At 58.1% G+C, this 17269-nt stretch overlaps 6 protein-coding genes across 6 annotated transcripts; 4 read left to right on the top strand and 2 right to left on the bottom strand.

The window, feature by feature from the left end:
* Nucleotides 1-109: 109 nt before the first annotated feature.
* On the top strand, nt 110-789 carry SDRG_09756 (hypothetical protein). Its single transcript, XM_008615707.1, has one exon. The coding sequence runs from the start codon at nt 147-149 to the stop codon at nt 708-710; it is 564 nt and encodes a 187-aa protein (XP_008613929.1). The 5' UTR covers nt 110-146; the 3' UTR covers nt 711-789.
* A 390-nt stretch (nt 790-1179) lies between these two features.
* On the bottom strand, nt 1180-1901 carry SDRG_09755 (hypothetical protein). The gene has a single exon (XM_008615706.1). The coding sequence runs from the start codon at nt 1765-1767 to the stop codon at nt 1237-1239; it is 531 nt and encodes a 176-aa protein (XP_008613928.1). The 5' UTR covers nt 1768-1901; the 3' UTR covers nt 1180-1236.
* Nucleotides 1902-5053: 3152 nt separating this feature from the next.
* Nucleotides 5054-8111, top strand: SDRG_09754 (hypothetical protein). Its single transcript, XM_008615705.1, has 6 exons — nt 5054-6326; nt 6391-6482; nt 6533-6770; nt 6823-6884; nt 6940-7083; nt 7139-8111. Exons 1-6 carry the CDS (start codon nt 5141-5143, stop codon nt 8060-8062), a joined length of 2646 nt encoding a protein of 881 aa, XP_008613927.1. The 5' UTR covers nt 5054-5140; the 3' UTR covers nt 8063-8111.
* Nucleotides 8112-9017: 906 nt separating this feature from the next.
* SDRG_09753 (hypothetical protein) lies at nt 9018-10701 on the top strand. The gene has a single exon (XM_008615704.1). The coding sequence runs from the start codon at nt 9477-9479 to the stop codon at nt 10647-10649; it is 1173 nt and encodes a 390-aa protein (XP_008613926.1). The 5' UTR covers nt 9018-9476; the 3' UTR covers nt 10650-10701.
* A 270-nt stretch (nt 10702-10971) lies between these two features.
* On the top strand, nt 10972-12375 carry SDRG_09752 (hypothetical protein). The gene has a single exon (XM_008615703.1). The coding sequence runs from the start codon at nt 11013-11015 to the stop codon at nt 12288-12290; it is 1278 nt and encodes a 425-aa protein (XP_008613925.1). The 5' UTR covers nt 10972-11012; the 3' UTR covers nt 12291-12375.
* Nucleotides 12376-13033: 658 nt separating this feature from the next.
* SDRG_09751 (hypothetical protein) lies at nt 13034-16914 on the bottom strand. Its single transcript, XM_008615702.1, has 3 exons — nt 15676-16914; nt 14022-15615; nt 13034-13858 (listed from the first exon to the last, which is right to left on the bottom strand). Exons 1-3 carry the CDS (start codon nt 16888-16890, stop codon nt 13086-13088), a joined length of 3582 nt encoding a protein of 1193 aa, XP_008613924.1. The 5' UTR covers nt 16891-16914; the 3' UTR covers nt 13034-13085.
* Between the last annotated feature and the right edge of the window lie 355 nt (nt 16915-17269).

Raw genomic sequence — 17269 nt, 5'->3', positions numbered from 1 at the left:
GAAGCAGGTCGAAGCATTTATTGACGGAAGACAGCACGATGACACCATCACTCACAACGCAGTTTCGATCGTCCTGGCATACCGGTACATCATTTCCATATCTTCTTTACGGGTATATCGACCACATTCCTTTATCAAAAAACAAAATGCTCGCCTGTCCAAAATGCACCATCGAGAACCCTCTCGATGTGACGCACTGCGTGTGCTGTAATGCGACGCTGCCGCCCGACGCTCGCATCCGCAAGCTTTTACATCAAGTGCATTCGCTCACATTAGAGCTGCACGACGCGCGTGCCACCCTCGCGTCTCTGGCGCCGCGTCTGGATCCGCCGGCCGCACCACCAGCGCCTCGAGCGCCGCCAACGACCGTAGTCAATTTGAACGCGCAGAGCCTGCGGCGCATGGGCTACCGTAGCCTGGACGCGTGGCTGGCCGCGTCGCCATACCACAAGTATGTGGGCCGTGGCATGGCAGCACGCAACGGCAAGCCCACCATCGCAGGCAGTCTCTGGGGCAATCCATTCAAGATTGGCCGCGACGGTACCCGAGACGAAGTCGTCCGACAGTACCGGGACCATATAAGAGACAAGATCGCGCGCGGCGACGTCGACTTGAGCGATGTGCGCGGCAAGGTGCTTGGGTGCTGGTGCAAGCCAGAAGGTTGCCACGGTGACGTCCTCGCCGAGCTAGCCGATGCGTCGAATGAATGAAATGCACCTTGTCTTCTTTGAGAATAGACCGTTTCCTAGTATAGAATAAAGTTGTCTACAAAAGGCCGAGCGAGCGCAGTCCTATTCTATTGTGAGCGGGCTTTGCAACTTGAAGTTCGTACCCGGTCGACCAGACAATTCTCTGCGGATGAACGGGAATGTGTGTGGACAGCAGACACGTGGCGTTCCAAGAACGTTCCCACTCGGAATGTTGATCGACATGCGGTTTCTTCGTGCTGTGTGGTCGCCGTGTCGAGTCTCAGAGCGGTCTACAGGTTGACGCCTTGACGACAGAGCCGGACGATGCTCCTTTGCACGTCTTTGTCGTCTAGAACACCCGACACATACACGTCACTGCAAGAAGCGCGTAACGCAGTTCGAATCCATTTGTGCTACGTTTTGAACGTTGGCATTTTCTGTTGTATGCTCCTCTGCAACTTGGGACCGTTGACAGCCAACAGTGGGTTTATAGGAGGAACGGAATCCGTGTTAAATAATAAGAGGTGTCGTGGTATGCGGCGATGGTTTAAATAATTTTGGCGCGCGCCATCGGGGTGGCTTCCACCGGGTCGGCGAGGCACGTCGGCGGGCTCAGAAACACGCGGAGCAATTCGGACATGCGTGCAGTGTCGCGGTCCGACGCCGTGCGCTGCATGTAGCGAAGCAAATTGACGAGGTAGTGCTCCAAGTTGCCGCACATGCCCTTGATGACGAGCATATCACGGCGGCCAAAGAGGTGCTCGCGCGGCAGCGGGAAATGCACGAGCGCGTCTGTAAACGCAGCATTGTTGTCGGCGGCCGCCAGAAGCGCTTCGTGCAGCTGGCGAAAGTCGGCCATTGTGTGGTGGACGATCCAGCGGTGCGTGGCCGTCGCGACGCGGACATGGTACACGATGTCGACCTTGTGAAAAAAGAGGAATTTCTTCGAGTTGGTTTGGACGACGCGGCTGCCGTTGATGCAGCACTTCCATTGCGGCCAGGCGGCGAGGACGGTGCTGTAGTCGTCGAGGCTCGTGGCGCTCGTGAGCTTCTTTACCGAAGGGGCAGTGGCTTGCATCGAGTTGAAATGGAAAATGAGGTGTGTGGGTCAAGCTCCTCGGCTGTGATTGGCGCGTGCGTATCACAGCATGGTGTCGGGGCTATTACACGTGGTGGGGAGTGTCCAACACCATGGCCGTACACGGTTTTTCCGGCCCAACGATTCAGTAGCGATCTGAGTGATGCAAATGCATATTTGAGCATTGAATGTTTGTATGCCAATACAAACATAGAGTACATATATGCATGGTTGGTACATATTGAACGACGGATTCAAAAATCGCGAAAACGCGGACCGCTGACATAACACTTGAACTTTGTATTAGGCGCTAACCAGACTCGTGGCGCCCGTCTTTGGGATGTGCCCGTCAGTTCCACATCGTTTTTCTAGTGTTGACCAGAGTGGGCATGCACCCATCGGACGAAAGGTCCCTGGCGCCAGTCTGGGACACAGCAGCAACAAGGAGGGCAGCCATGCGACCCATTACCGGTACACTGCTAGCACACGAGCACTCGTCAGGTGCCCGCATAGCAGTAGCGCCGCTGGACGAATCGCAATTTGGTATCTTTGCAAGGATCCAGCGAATACGATTTCAATTTTTTGAAATTGCCAGAATAGATCGTGCAAAGCGGAGGAATCGCGATCTGAAAAAACACCTGAAAATGCATTTTGGGACGGGCGTGGTCGCCGCACCTGCACGAGGCAGCTGCACGAGGCGTGAACCAGCGTGCGTAAGCATTTGGATACATGTCGTGTGGTTCGTGTGGCCAACGACAACGCCACGTCAACATGGCCGTCAACAGCGTCTTTACAACTATTATACAGTGTATAAACGCTGCTAGCGATGCAGCTGCATCCCGGACACTCGTTTCTCGATCCGGCAAAAACGATGAACGAGAACGGACTGCATTTTCTGCCAAGATTTCTCCGCAGATGTGATGTCTCCAGCGCTGGATATGAGCGTGTCCTGTGTATCTTCATGCCAAAGTGCGCTCTGCACTTCGTCCATCACGACACATGGGTAGACCGGCACTAAGAGCCGGCAAGAACGTTTGCCTTGGACGAGTCCATCCATCGCAACGTCTGCCATTCTGAGCCGGCCGACCTCCCACTGCCAAGTCCATGGACGACTGCCGTCAAGGCGGCGCGTGTCGCTCAAATGCACTTGCACCACAGCCTCGTTCAAAATCCCAGGGCAGATTGCTCTCCGTAGTCTTCTCCGGCTCCTCGCTCAACACGAGTGGCCGCGCCAGCACCTTGTCCCGCGGATCGCACTCCTGCCTCCGCCGGCCTAGATCAAGATCAACACCAGCGCCGACTCAACGAAGAGAGTCCGACCATTTTATTTAGCGTAAATTTACTAGATTTCCTATTTTAATAGACAACCAACAACAACAACGTCTGCCAGCACCGAGATCCAGCAAGAGTGGGCAGGACGAAAATGCCGCTGCAACAGCAGCATGCGGTCGGCCGTTCTTTTCTGAGCTTGCAAGCGGTCCTCTCGAGCGTCGTTTCGCTTCCGCCTCTCGGAAATACGAGTTGGTGTGGAATGGCTACTCGCTCAACAAAGGGTATGGTGTGCTCGCCGAACGACCGCGGTGTTGGCCGACAGACTCTAGCGGCCGTGCAGTTTTTGAAGTACTCGTAACCTCATTTCAGCACTACTTTCGGACAGCGCTATCCACATCGACGCAAAGAAAGCTGGTGATGTGTTCTCGATTCGTGCCCTTTCACGAAGAGACTCCACCAAGAGGCGCGACCTTCTGTGGACCAATACCGCGACTCTTCATGCGCCGCTTTCGACATTCGATCAAAGTCCTCAGCTCCGTAAGCTGATATTCACTTTGGTTTTTCACACCGACTGTCAACAAGCACCTCGCTCGACAAGAGTGAGCATAATGATGCTGAGGACGCTAGTTGGAGCCAAGGTCGCGGACCTACGGAGCAGAGAACGGTTTTCTTCTGAAGCACATGGTCAACAGGTTTCTTTGACGCAACTCAGACCGCGTTGCAGTGCATGAGGGAACAGGCGGCCCAATCATGTGTCGACGACCAACAGTCCGACGCCGGCAAGATCGCAAGAGACAGAGTTCAACCTCACGCCCCAAATGACACCGAATCTCCATCACTTTTGTAGTTATTTCAGGAATTGCTTGGACTGCAGCTCTATAGCTTTTTACGAGACAACGCTAACCAGTGAGGCGACGCTACATGGGATGCTCTCGATCTCTATGGTTTTATCATGTTCCTAAATGACTCTAGTATATATGAACGTGTTCCGCGTTATCTTCATTATGACACAAAGACTTCGCATACGTAGTGCTACGCCTGAATGCGTGGGAGTTGGCACCAGCACTTGGTCGTTGGGAGTGAGCTGCGTACGGAGAGATCCATCCCGTGGTGGACCCCACTCGCCGAATGACTCTAGTACGAGTTAAAAACACAGACTAGTGTTTTGATTGGCATCAATGGTACGAACGATAGCTCTGGACGAGGTGGATGCTTGCGCTCAATGTTCTTGTTCTGCAGTACGTGGCGACACATAACACAGCCAGCCACTTTTCTGCCGCGATGAGCTGGCACGCTCCGAGCGTGGTTCTTGACACGCGAAACGCCTGCGACATGCGCCCCCGCGTCCTTGGTGCAGCTTCTCCGCACTTCGCACGGTCGTTCTCTGTGCTGCAGCCGAGGATCCCACCGACCGGCCCCAAGGACATCTTCTCTCTCTCAAGCAGTGGCCATGCTAAGAAGCCGCGATTTCCTCAACAACCAGTTGCTACTATACTGAACGTTCTCGCAATGAAAAGCTACTCCGTCTTGCTACTGCTAAGGACGATATTGACCCGACATGACACTACCCTGGGAATAATGTGCGTACGAAATGACGTCCGCTCCCAACCAAGGAAGAGGAAGATGATCCTCGAATAGGTGTCCCACCGCGTTCTTGTGGTCAGCGCGTGTCTCTTTGCTGCGTACGCTCGCAGTCCACTTCGATGCATTGGCTAAACGCACGCAACTGGAAGCCGGCAGTACGCTCCCGCGCCGTCGTTTTGCCTCCTGCACACGTTCTACACTGGCCATAGCCTGCGTCGACAGTTTGCTACTCACATGGCATGTCCATTACCGTTCGTTTGACCTGCCATGGCCTCGACCTTGACCCACGTCACGACCCTATGGCCCCAAGTGTGCTGCTCTTGTGATAACGGGCTTGCACGTGCACGATCTGTGCACTTTGCGTCGGCTCCATCAATTGTGAGCAGTGTAGCACCGATACAAATGGCTCATTGCATCGGTTGTACCTTGAAAGTGGCGTGGGATCTGTGCTGTCGGCAGCTTGAAGAGCGTGCATTTATCCAAGGACCGCCCAGAGCCAAGCGCTATCCGGACGTTTATGCGGACAGTCTTATCGCACCACAAAATCCCCATTTTGCATTTTCGCCGGAAATCCATGGACGCGGCGAGCTTGACGGCCAAGATCGCGGACCAGGGCGCCCTCGTCCGCGACCTCAAGGCGAAGAAGGCCTCCAAGGAGGAGGTGATGGCGGCGGTGACGGCGCTCCTCGCGCTCAAGACGACCTTCAAGGAGGTCACGGGCGCCGACTACGTCGACCCAAACGCCAAGCCGGCCGGCGAGAAGAAGCCCAAGGCGGCCGCGCCGACGCCGGTCGAGGACCCGAACAAGAAGAGCAAGAAGGAGCTCAACAAGGAAGCCAAGAAGGCCAAGAAGGCGGCTATCAAGGACGGCGACGTCCCTGCGCCGGCGCCGGTCGCGGTGGCCGCGCCGGTCACGACCACGCCGCTTGCGGTCGCGGCGCCCGTCGCGGGTCCGACGGTCTTTGTGCAGCCGCCGCCGGCTGCCACCGAGACGCACACGATCTACTTTAGCGCGTCGCATTTGCCGCTCATGTCGTTTGTCGTGGCCACGCTCATCAAGAGCGAGCTCGACGTGCACTTCAAGTCGCTCACGCCGCCGCATGCGCTGCCGGTGCTCGTCTTGCCCAACGGCAAGAACATCAACGGCGACGCGGCCATCGCCAAGTACCTCTGCCGCGTGTACCCGGACACGGGCCTCTACGGCGTGGCCAAGGAACCGGTCCTTCTCTCGGAGATTGACGCGTGGGTCGACTATGCGCTTGGCCACATTCGGTCGGCGACGGTCAACACGACCGCGGCCTTCCTCGACGCTGTCCTCGCGGAGCGCACGTTCCTCATTGGCTTTGGCCTCACGCTCGCCGATATCGCCATCTACACGGCGCTGACGCAAGTCCACTACGCGCCCACGGCGACGCTCGCGCACCTTACGCGCTGGTTTACGTACCTCGGTTCGCAGTCGGTGTTTGCGTCGGCCAAGGCGACACTGTCGGCGATCAAGCCGGCGCGTGCGATCACGGGCAAGCCGCCGAAGGAGTCGCTGCCCGAGAGCCAGAAGGGCAAGACGACGGGCAACTGCCCGCCGCTCGAGGGCGCGATTGTCGGCCAGGTTGTCACGCGCTTCCCGCCGGAGCCGAGTGGGTACCTTCACATTGGCCACATCAAGGCGTGCTTGCTCAACGACTATTATGCTCGCGCGTACGAAGGTAGTCACATTGCACTTGTGCCTCTGAGATTGCACTTGCATGATCTCACTTTGCACTTTCTTAGGCAAGCTTATCGTGCGTTTTGACGACACGAACCCGTCCAAGGAGAAGGACGAGTTTGAGCAGGCGATCTTGCAGGATCTGGCGCGCCTCAACGTACGTCCTTGGCCTCGCTTTGTACGTCGCTGAGCATCTCGTGTTTGTAGATCAAGCCCGATGTGGTCACGTACACGTCGGACAGCTTTCCGCAGATCACGGAGCTCGCGCGCCAGCTCATCCGCGAAGGCAACGGCTACATGGACAACACGTCGCAGGAGGTCATGCGCGACGAGCGCATGCACGGCATCGAGTCCAAGTGCCGCAACCAGGACGTGGCCACGAACCTCGACCTCTTTGAGAAGATGCTCCTCGGCGACGCGGCTGCCGACGGCTACTGCCTCCGCGGTATGCCCTCTCTTGTCTCTCGTATCTTGTTATCTTATCGCGATGCTTATAGGCAAGGTCGACATGCAGGCCAAGAACAAGACGCTGCGCGACCCGGTCTTCTTCCGGTCGAACGTACGCCGCTTGTCGAAATCAAGCATTGCAATCTTAGAGCACCTTATTGCTGTAGGCGACGCCGCACCACCGCACGGGCACCAAGTACAAGGCGTACCCGACGTACGACTTTGCGTGCCCGATCGTCGACTCGAACGAAGGCGTGACGCACGCGCTCCGCACGACCGAGTACAACGACCGCGACGCGCAGTATCAATGGGTGCGTCATCGCTGTTCGATGGTTATATTCTAACATTTGCACTGGATAACCCTAGGTCTTGGACGCGCTCCAGCTGCGCAAGGTCCGCATCCACTCGTTTGCGCGCATGAACTTTGTGCACTCGGTGCTCTCGAAGCGCAAGCTGCAGTGGTTTGTCGACCAAGGCGTGGTCGAGGGCTGGTACGACCCGCGCTTCCCGACTGTCCAGGGCGTCCTTCGCCGCGGTGTCACGGTCGAAGCGTTGCGTGAGTTCATCCTCTCGCAGGGCGCGTCGCGCCGCATTGTCGACATGGAGTGGGACAAGTTTTGGACCATCAACAAGCGCGTGATCGACCCGATTGCGCGCCGCTTCTTTGCGATTGACGCGGCGCGCGCTGTGCGCCTCAACGTACACGGGCTGCCGTTCACGGGCGTCCAGGGCCTGCCCACGCCGCTCCACCCGAAGAACCCGGAGCTCGGCCACACGGTCAAGCGCCTCTCGTCGTCGCTTTTGATTGAGCGCGACGATGCCAACAACTTTAGCATTGGCGAAGACGTCACGCTCATGCGCTATGGCAACGTGACGATCACAAGTATCAACAAGAACAGCGACGGCGAGATTGTGTCGGTCGACGCCAAGGACCACCCGGCCGGCGACTTTAAGAAGACGAAGCTCAAGATCACGTGGCTCGCTCAAGTCGACGACATTGTGCCCGCGACCTTGGTCGAGTTTGACCACCTCATTAGCAAGCCCAAGCTCGAAGAGAACGACAACTTTGTCGACCACTTGACGCCGGTGACGCGCGCCGAGATGCACGCGCTTGGCGACCACGGGTTGCGCAACCTCCAGTACGGCGATGTGATCCAGCTCGAACGCCGCGGCTACTTCCGCGTCGACGCGCCGTACGTCAGCAAGGACAAGCCGCTCGTGCTCTTTATGATCCCGGACGGCAAGCAGCGCGCCATGTCGACGCTCTCGACCAACCTCGCCCATCGCTAAGATTAGGATGCGTCATTGCCTTTTTGAATGCCAACCCCGTGCCAGAGCCTTCTGCTTGCCTTTCTCAAAATGGCGGCGCCATCGAGCCTCGAACCCTGGACCATTTGTATTGGATTGGCTCGGACTATGTGGCAGATGCCATGTTTAGCAGCGCCGTGCGACATTCCGTGCCGCAACGACCGGCAACTAATCCCGCCGGCGTGGCAGCCAGAGACGTTGCGGACGATCGTGGAGAGGTGTCGGCTTGACGATGCTTGTTGATCGGGTACCGGCACACTGCTCGTATGCAAGATGCGGTGGCCGATGGAGCAGCTATCGCCAACCAACCATGCCGGGCCACAAGGCGGCGAGGTGCAAGCCCACAGCTCGCGACCTTGAGTCGCCAGTCGCATGAAATGCGGTAGCCAGTGGTGCGGACTTGCCAGCAGCGAGGCCGTTCGTTTCGGCTGGTCGACAAAGAGCGATGGCGGCTGGCGTCGGCCTTGGTTGTCGGCGGCAGGAACCAAAGATTCTGGCTGAAGATGATACCTTTAGAGACAGTCGTCGCTTGCGTCGCTGTGCAATGCCACTGTTTGGTCGCCTCGGCAATAGTCGGATGTTACGACAGGATTAGTCGATGAATCCACCACCGGGATCGAACCAGGTCGACGTGGGTTATTGTGACTCGACCTGAGGCTTCACCCTCTGGCCTCGATAAAGCACTTGCCATTGATTTGGCACTTGCGTCCGTCTCACCCTCGCCCTGGCCACAACCCTGCACAGGGGCCAAGCTCGGACGGGACGAGAGACGTGGACACCTCATCGCTGTTGCCTAGCGCGGTGCAGCGAGTCTACGTTGCTCGACCGAATGACTGTATACAAGGCCCAGCAGTGCGTAGGCCGAATCCTGGGAACCCACTGAGGCGACAACACCATCGTGAGCTTTGTGGCAGCTGATGGCCGCCTGCCAGAGACCCGCGCAGCTACAACTAATCGACAGCTGTTTTTCCAGCGACCGCCATCCGCGCCTTGGCGAGCGCAGAAAGAAGACTCGTATCGAGCGACAGCGCTTGGCGGAAGCGTACTTGAAGTCGAGGCTCGTTGGGTCGCCAAGTCGTTGCTCACTCGCCCAAGCTGCACGTCGCCGGCGAGCCTCAGCGACGACCGCCCAAGGACACGGCAACAAGTAGCCGATTCCGAACGAAATGTCTACAACCCGAGCACGCACCTCTGTTGTCTCTAGTTAGTCGTTGGCGTCAAAGCAGCCAGGAGTGTCGAGTGAGTTGTCGATGGATCTTTCGAATGGCCCGGACCTCCTCGTGGCTCTGGTCGTCAATGCATTCGATTGGCTATTTGGATGGCTTCGAAAATCCCGCGACGCTGATTGGTTGTTCGATATCGGCCAAAAGCGAGAGCGCATTTTCACATTGGCCAGATGACCCGCATGTCGACGTCTGTGGCCCACGCCGTGCTCTTCTCGACCGACCTCTTTCGGAGCGTGGCGCAGTTCCAGACTGGCGCGCCTGCCGCGCTGCGCAAGCCGCTCGCGCATCTCCGCAAGCTTCTCGGGCGCATGCGCTACCGCTGCGGGTACGGTCCGTCTCTCTGGCTCGGCTTGCCGAACGACGAGGCGAGCTGGCTTAATGTCTATGGCCTGCGGGCGCTCATGCTCCTCGCCCGCCACTGCCCCAGCGCGGTCCTGAACGAAGACGTCTTTGACTACATGAGCGGGTGCGGCCATATGGACGCGGTCTGCCTCCTCCACGACTTGAAGGCGCCGTGCACCAAGTACGCGCTGAACGCCGCCGCCGAGCACGGCCACCTCGACGTCGTCAATTTTCTTCACAGCGAGCGAAAAGAAGGCTGCACGACGCATGCGATGGACTACGCCGCCAAGAACGGCCATGTCGACGTCGTGCGCTTCCTCCACGAGCACCGGACCGAAGGGTGCACAATTTACGCGATGGCAGCCGCCGCGTCCCACGGCCACTTGGCGACCGTCATGTATCTGCACGCGAACCGGAGCGAAGGCTGCACGGCCGCGGCTATGGACCTCGCGGCGTGCAACGGCGACGAAGCCATGGTGCGCTTCCTGCACACATACCGGCCCGAAGGCTGCTCGTACGTCGCGCTCGACGGCGCCGCCAAGATCGGGCACCTCGGAACCGTCCGCTTCCTCGACACCCACCGCTCCGAAGGCCGCGTCGCCGACGCCCTTCTCTCGGCCGCGCGCTTTGGCCACACCGATGTGGTCGACTACCTCCTGACGCGCACAGCGTACGTGGACGCTGTCTTGAACGTCGCCGCGCGCAACAACCATGCAAGCCTCGTCACGCACTTGGTCTCGACCTACGCCACGCACGGCTCGCCCAAGGCGTTTATCTGGGCTGCGATGGCCGGCCACACGGACGTCCTGGAGGCGCTCTGGGACTTCGACATGGATGCCTGCCCACTCCTCGCTGCGCGCCGCGCCGCCTCCGAGTTTAAACATGAGCGCACGCTGCAGTGGCTCGACACGTGCTACACGTCATCGCTTGTGCCGTGGACGGGCGTCATCGACCACATTGAGTTTGTCCTTGCGGAAGCCCGCCCGCGTCTCGTCTTTTGAATGCGCTGTTTTGAGTCGTTGTCGAATAATTTATTCTGCTTTTTATTCTGTATGGCCTCTTTCGGCAGGCAGCGATCGTGTGTGGAGCAAGCGCGCTGCAAGCCTTGCAGCTAGCCTTCAGGTGCCCGAGTGCAACCTCGTCCTAGCATACAGCGCATGCAGGTAGCGGCGCTGGCATCGAGGCTAGCTGTGCCACTGCTCCGCGAGCTTGGCAGGATCGCGCGACCCTTGGCAGTTCGAATCCCGCCGGTTCCGCCCTGACGCGCTTGGCCCTTCTCTATCCGGACGTTGAGGCGTCGCAACCGACGTCGAGATCACGCGTTGCGATCTTTTGGCAGTGCCTACTTTGCGATTGTCGTCAACATGGAAGCCATGCAGCCCGAGCATTGGCATGCCGTGTGCACGTACGTCAAGGCGCCGTGTACGGTGCTGGCGCTGCTGGACGCGCTGCCCGCGTGGGCCAAGGGCGACCGCCTCCTGCAGCTCCAAGAGCTGGCAACGCGCGTGCCCATCGCATCGCTGTGGCCCAAGCTCCGAGTGCCGGCACGTGTCTCGCCGCAGCTGCTATCGCTTTACTGCGCGGTCGCACCGCTCTATACCATGGTGTGCGTCGATCACAAGTGTAATGTCAGCGTTGTCCTTGCGCTATCGAAAGCGGCACCGCAAGCCTTGCTGCGCGTCCGCGGCGGCGTCTCCACCACGTGGCGTCCGTCCCTCGAGACGCTGCGTATTGCATCGATCAAGGTTGACAGTGACGACTGCGACGACGACGAAGGCTGTAACGCGATGCTGTCGTTGCCGGCACTGGTGCCGAGACTACGACACCTCACGCACATGCGCCTCGCCAACGGCCTTGGCCACGCCACCGGCGCCTTCTTTGCTGCCCTCGCACACTCGACCACGATCTCGTCACTCTCGCTCTCTTCCTTTGTCTACGCGGCAGCCGATCTGCGGCATCTACACACCTGGGTCGCAGCGTCGGCCGAGTCCTTCTTCGTCGATGACAGCACTTTGCTGTCCGAGCCGGCTACCAGCGAAGCTCTACATGGCCTCTGCAATGCACTTCACGTAGCGCCTACCCTGCGGCACCTCGGTCTTGACGCAGCGTTCGCCGATACGTTCTGCCGGCAGCGACACACGACGCCGCTCGGTCTCACGACATTGCACTTGTCGTCCAAGCAACTCCAGCTGCTACATTTGGCCCCGCGATTGCGAGATGCACCACTTCAGACCCTCCGTGCGACTGGCGCGTATGACGCCCGTCCGCTCTTGCTGCAGCTACGAGCCATGCCGCGCCTCACTCGGTTGCACGTGAGCATGTGCCATTTGGGCGACGCTGGCTGCGCGCGCTTGGCGTCCGCACTGCGCAACGCGACGTCGCTGCGCCACGTCATTTTGACCGGCAACGAGATTTCAGACATTGGCGCGCGCGAGCTCGCGACTGCGCTGCCAACGACTCGGATGGCGCTGCTGGGCCTCGAGATGAACCGCGTGACGATGGTTGGCGCCTTGGCGCTCGTGCAAAAGAGCCATCGAGGTGTCGCCTTGGACTTGTCCTGGAATCTGCTGAGCACAGACGAGCAAGACTATGTGACGTACATGGCAGCGTCGACAACGCGGGCGAAGATTATCTTTCGTTGAGTCGTAGAGTGCTCATGATTTCTTGTGTACCGTGGTTGTGCTAAAGTTATACACACTTCGATCTAGTTTCACAATGTGTCATGTGCTATGTATCAGCTGCTTGTTGTACGACCTCAGCGTTCTCAACCCATGATTCACCAATGGACGCAGAGCCTTGCTTCTGGAGGCTTCGGACTACAAGATGGTAGCTCGAGCTCATGCAAGGCTTTCTATAGCTATTCGTAGAGCACCGATGGCTAGAGTGAGGTGCAATAAGATCTTACTTTGGACTCGTGTCAATCGATAGTAGGTATGAACAGTCGTTGGATAGTATCCAAGCGCGATGCCAATCTCACCGAAGCAGTACACGGCTCATTGTGTACTTGGTTTTGCGCTTAATGCGGGTGTAGTTAGGGTGCGTGGACGGTCCACATAAGCTTTGGCTCGCACGTCTCGCTGCGTGGGCGCACAGGCTGAACTCGCCGTGGGTCGGTGGACATTTGAATGTGAGCTCAACTTTAACATGAAAGAATATGGACTCCATCGCAAGAGTTGAAGAGGTGTACACATTGCAAGAATGAAATGAAAAATAAGGGAAGAGACCGGCGCTGCTAGTTGCAATCGACTAGCTCCTAGACCCATTAGCTCAATGAGCAGCTTTGCAGTCGCGCAGATTATCAATGTACTAGTGACAAATCCACCAAAGGAACGACGTGTGTATCTCGATCTTCCATTTCACTGGCCTTGTTTTTCAAACACTCGACTTGATAACACATAATGTCCTCTATTGTTGCCCATTGACATCATTGAACAAATCTACGCGTCCTGAAGCTTATAGTCGCGCCACTTGCCACTTTCAGGGATGCCGTACATGGACTGGAGCTTCTTATCGATGCGCTCCATGTAGCTGTGTACCGCGAGGTTGACCTTCTCGAGGTCCATCGACACCTTGGCGTCATCCTCCAAGTCGGTCATATGCATCTTCTCGAGCACGCGGGATCGATGCCGCGGCGCCGAGTCCGCAATCGACGATGCGCCACTCGAGTGGAACGACCGGCGCGGCTTGTACTCGGCGTGGGGCACCGGTGGCACGAGGAGGTACGAAGCACTGTGCTGGTCGCGGTGATATTGCTGCTGCAGAGACTCGCGCGGCGCATCCTTGGCATCCAAGAGGTCGTGCTGGATGACTTTGAGCTCGGCTTCGAGCGACTCGTTCTTACGCTGCGTCTCGTGGAGCATGGCGGCGAGTGCGTTGAGCTCGACCTTGTCGACTTCGGCTTCGGAGCAGCGCTGCTGAAACTGCGTGTGGACACTCTGCGCAGCCACCTGAAGCTTCTTGAGCTCCTTCTCGTAGCGGGCGATGACGCTTTTGAGATTGAGCACCGTGTCTTCCTCTTCGAGAAGCGCATGGCGCGCGTTGTTGAGTTGATCTTCCAGTGTCTTGCTTCGGTCCGTCGTTGCGTTGAGTTGCGCCTCGAGGTCCTTGATCAACAGCTTGGACTCGGCGACTGTCGACTCGAGCAACGTCACTTGGTGCTCAGCTTGCTTGCATTCTTGGACGCAGAGCTCGAATTCGCGCACCGTGATACCTAGTAGACACATCGTCGTTGAGTGCACATCGTTCAAAATGCACTTTGGTCTTCAAGTGCAAAGTCAAAGTGCAAAGTCGAAATGAACCGTGAAAAGTCGAAAATAAACGTAAAAAGTACACCCACATGAAAAAGCAAAAATGCATCACGGTACGCAACGTACTGTGGCCGTCGTGGGTCTGGTACATTGCGAGCTTTTGTTTGAGCTCGGCCGTGTTGGCGTTCAGCACTTCGAGCTCCTTGAGTTGGTAATCCTTGTCTTGGACAGCGTTTTGAAGCGCGTAATTCTCCTTCTGGAGCGCATTGCGCTGGAACTGGAGCTGCTCGACCTTCTTCATCCACTCGAGGACTTCCCGGCGAATGCGGTGGACGTCGATCGCCACAGTGTGCGTCATCGCATGCCGCACCGGGCGTAAATCGCACAGAAAGCTCGCATGGCCTTGGAGTACGTTCTGCACGACTTGGACGCCGGTCGGGTCCAGCGTGTGCATGGCCTCGAGCAGCGCCTCGCCGACCGGCGACTGGCCGTACGAGTTGTGGTGTTGGTATCGCTTGGTCAAGCCGCACTGGCTCAGCGTGGCCACCTTGTCGGCAAAGGCAGCGTTTGCATGCAGTCGCTGGACACCGGCCCGCAGCTGCGTCTCGCTCGGCAGAGCAAGGAGCTTGACAACACCGATTTGCTGTGGAAAGACCATCCCGAGGGCTTCGTTGCGGCCGTACGAGTGCGACGCTGTTTGCCGAAGCCGGTTGCAAGCAAAGACCGCCAGCGCCGCCGCGCGAAACCGCACGAGCAGCGACCGCACGGGCGTCGTCGACTGGAAGAGCGATGCAATCGCTTCAATTTCCTTGTGCTGGTTCTCGAGCTGCCGCATGTGATGCGACAGAATTCGCTTTTGCATTTGGAGCTCGGCGATCTGGAGGACCATTGGCCGCACGCTCACAATGAAGAGGTGCGCGATGCTGAGGTACACGGGCGCGTCGGCTTCGAGGCGCGCCAACTGGTGCTCGAGGTGGTGCCGTGACGCTTCGGCGTGCGTCCATTTGTCCGTCGCTTCGGTAAACTGCCGTGTAAGTGCGGCGATTTGACCGTCGTTTTCGCGCAAGAGACACGCGTGTTGCTCTTGAAGCGACTGCATGCTGTTGGTGTGACGGAGCTGGCACGCTTGCATCTCGACGTCCTTCTCGTGCAGCTTGCGCTGCATCTCGGTCTCGATCATGTCGAGCTTCTTGACTGCCTCGAGCTTCTTCTTGACCTCCTTGTTGGCCCGATGGGTCTCTTGGTTGGCCTTGACATGGCACTGGTGCGCTTCTTGGAGCAGAATTTGGAGACTTGCCTCCCAGCTCTGGCGCAAGTCGGCGTACGTCTTGTATTGCAGATCGAGCGTTGGCGTCGTCGACGACGCGTCCTGCCACGGCAGTCGCTGCATGCGGTGGATCTGCTGCAGCGTAAACTGCTCCCACTGCTCGACCTCGCTCGCCATGCGCTCGGTCTTCTGGCACGTAGCCCGACTCCAGAGCAAGAGATCGCGCTTCTCGCGGATCGAGAGGTCGCGGGCCGACTCGGCGACCGCACATGCCTCCTTGTGTCGCTCGACGTCGCGGCAGAGGTCCTTCATCTCGGCTTTGCACTCGCCGAGTTTGTGCGAGAGGATGCTGCATTGGTCGCTCAAGGCGCGCTCGTTCTCTCGACCAGCAATCAGCTGCTTGGACACATGTACAAGGTCGTGTTTGAAGTGGCTCAGCATTGTCCGCAAGTGCTAGCCCCATCATGAGAAAATCATGAAAAATCGACGAGGGGTAGGGGAGGGGTAGGGTACCTGGATTTCGGACGGACATTCGTGCCACGACGCGACCGCCACGTCCACGTCGTCGACACCGAGGCCATCGGCGTCGTTTTCGATCGAGAGAAGGTACAGTCGCATGGCTTCAATCTCTTTTTTCAGCACGTTGGTCGTTTGCCAAATGCCTTGCTTGAGCTGCACCATGTTCCGCTCCTGCTCCTCCCGATCGCGCTGCGCGTGGAGAAGCTTGCCGTGCATGTCCTTGTTGTCGAGTTCAAGCTGGTTGTAGTACGGCACTTTTTCTTCCAGCAGCGTGTTGCGCTCGCGAAGCTCTCGCAGCGTCTCAAGCGCGACCTTGTGCGTATGGTCCCGCGCTGTGAGCGTTTCGAGCTGGTCTTCCACGGCGTGGCACGCGCTCTCCCACTGCCGCCGCTTCTCGACCTCTTTTGTTAATGACTCTTGGGCGGCTTGGAGACTGGCCTCGACCTGCGCGACGCACGCGTTTGCCGAGGCTTGGATCGACGTGCACTGCTCCGTCTTGTGGGCCAGCGACGTCTGCGCATGCGCCAACTCGTCCTGCAGCGTCTGGATCGCGGCATGGAGTCGGATCTGGTGCGACTCGGCCGTCTGGCTCTGGTGCTGACTGCTCTGTTCGCGCAAAACTGCTTGTTCGACGTTGTATTCGAGCGTGTGGACTTGCTCGTGGAGCGCGCGCTGCGCTTCCAACGAACCTCGGAGCTCGGCCTCCAAGCTCTCTTTGACGCGGGCCGCCTTGGTGAGCAAGCCTTTGAGCTGCGTGTTGCGCGTGGTGACGTCGTCGCGCTCGCGCTGGAGTGTCGTCACTAGCTCGTTTGCGTTCTCGAGCTCATTCGCACGTCGTGCAGAGTCGAGGTCCTTGACCTTGGCCCGCTCGTCAAGCAGCGCAACTTGGCTTCGGAGCGACGCCGCTTCGGCGCGCAGGCGGCTGTTGTCATGTTCCAGTCGACGAATGAGCTCGAGTTGCTTGCGCAAGTTGTCGTTGAGCGTCTCGTGATGGCTCTCGGCCAAGCTATGTACAAGGCGCGGCGGCACGTCCGTTGGTGCTGGCGTCGGTGTCGGCGTTGGCGGTCGAATCGCGCTGTGCCGCAGTGGTGCGGCGTCGGACGAGTGCCGCTTGAGCTTTTGGAGAAGCTCCTTTTGCCGCGCGTAGTTTTCGTGCTGCTTGAGAAGCGTCTGCTGGAGCCGCGTGTCGACGTCGGCCTCGTCGTCCATTCTGCAAGTAGCGCCACGACCGCCACTGCGTAATCTTCGATCCGTACTCGACTTCTTCGATTTCAGTGGTATTTAAATGGTTTTAGAGTGTCTGTACTGGATGTTTGTATGCATAATAAAGCATTTGAATTGTATGAATGAGCGCTCACACGATGGCGGTGAGAAAGGCGCGACCTTTGACCAAAAGATCGCGCAAGTCGCACGAAACGACGCCACGTACCCCACCCAGTTTGCAAGTGTAATAACGTAGTTCTTCTTCTTCTTCTTCTACTACCTGCGCAGTTGACCTTGCGCGAGCTATGACTATACAAGTGAGTGCGTTCTCGAGATGGTGTGACCGATTCCGCTCTTGGCAACAACCAAAACGTGAAACACCAGA

Source organism: Saprolegnia diclina (genome assembly GCF_000281045.1).
Source record: "Saprolegnia diclina VS20 unplaced genomic scaffold supercont1.31, whole genome shotgun sequence".
NCBI classification, from domain to species: Eukaryota; Oomycota; class Saprolegniomycetes; order Saprolegniales; family Saprolegniaceae; genus Saprolegnia; species Saprolegnia diclina.
This window is presented reverse-complemented; position numbering and strand designations above follow the sequence as displayed.

Excerpts from the sequence above, each read along its gene's own strand:
- SDRG_09756 (XM_008615707.1), top strand. The coding sequence starts at position 147 with ATGCTCGCCTGTCCAAAATGCACCATCGAGAACCCTCTCGATGTGACG.
- SDRG_09755 (XM_008615706.1), bottom strand. The coding sequence starts at position 1,767 with ATGCAAGCCACTGCCCCTTCGGTAAAGAAGCTCACGAGCGCCACGAGC.
- SDRG_09754 (XM_008615705.1), top strand. The coding sequence starts at position 5,141 with ATGCGGACAGTCTTATCGCACCACAAAATCCCCATTTTGCATTTTCGC. Across the intron at positions 6,771-6,822 it reads CGACGGCTACTGCCTCCGCG|GCAAGGTCGACATGCAGGCC; the intron begins GTATGCCCTCTC and ends CGATGCTTATAG. Across the intron at positions 7,084-7,138 it reads GCGACGCGCAGTATCAATGG|GTCTTGGACGCGCTCCAGCT; the intron begins GTGCGTCATCGC and ends GGATAACCCTAG.
- SDRG_09753 (XM_008615704.1), top strand. The coding sequence starts at position 9,477 with ATGACCCGCATGTCGACGTCTGTGGCCCACGCCGTGCTCTTCTCGACC.
- SDRG_09752 (XM_008615703.1), top strand. The coding sequence starts at position 11,013 with ATGGAAGCCATGCAGCCCGAGCATTGGCATGCCGTGTGCACGTACGTC.
- SDRG_09751 (XM_008615702.1), bottom strand. The coding sequence starts at position 16,890 with ATGGACGACGAGGCCGACGTCGACACGCGGCTCCAGCAGACGCTTCTC. Across the intron at positions 15,616-15,675 it reads AATGTCCGTCCGAAATCCAG|CACTTGCGGACAATGCTGAG; the intron begins GTACCCTACCCC and ends TGATGGGGCTAG. Across the intron at positions 13,859-14,021 it reads CCAGACCCACGACGGCCACA|GTATCACGGTGCGCGAATTC; the intron begins GTACGTTGCGTA and ends TGTGTCTACTAG.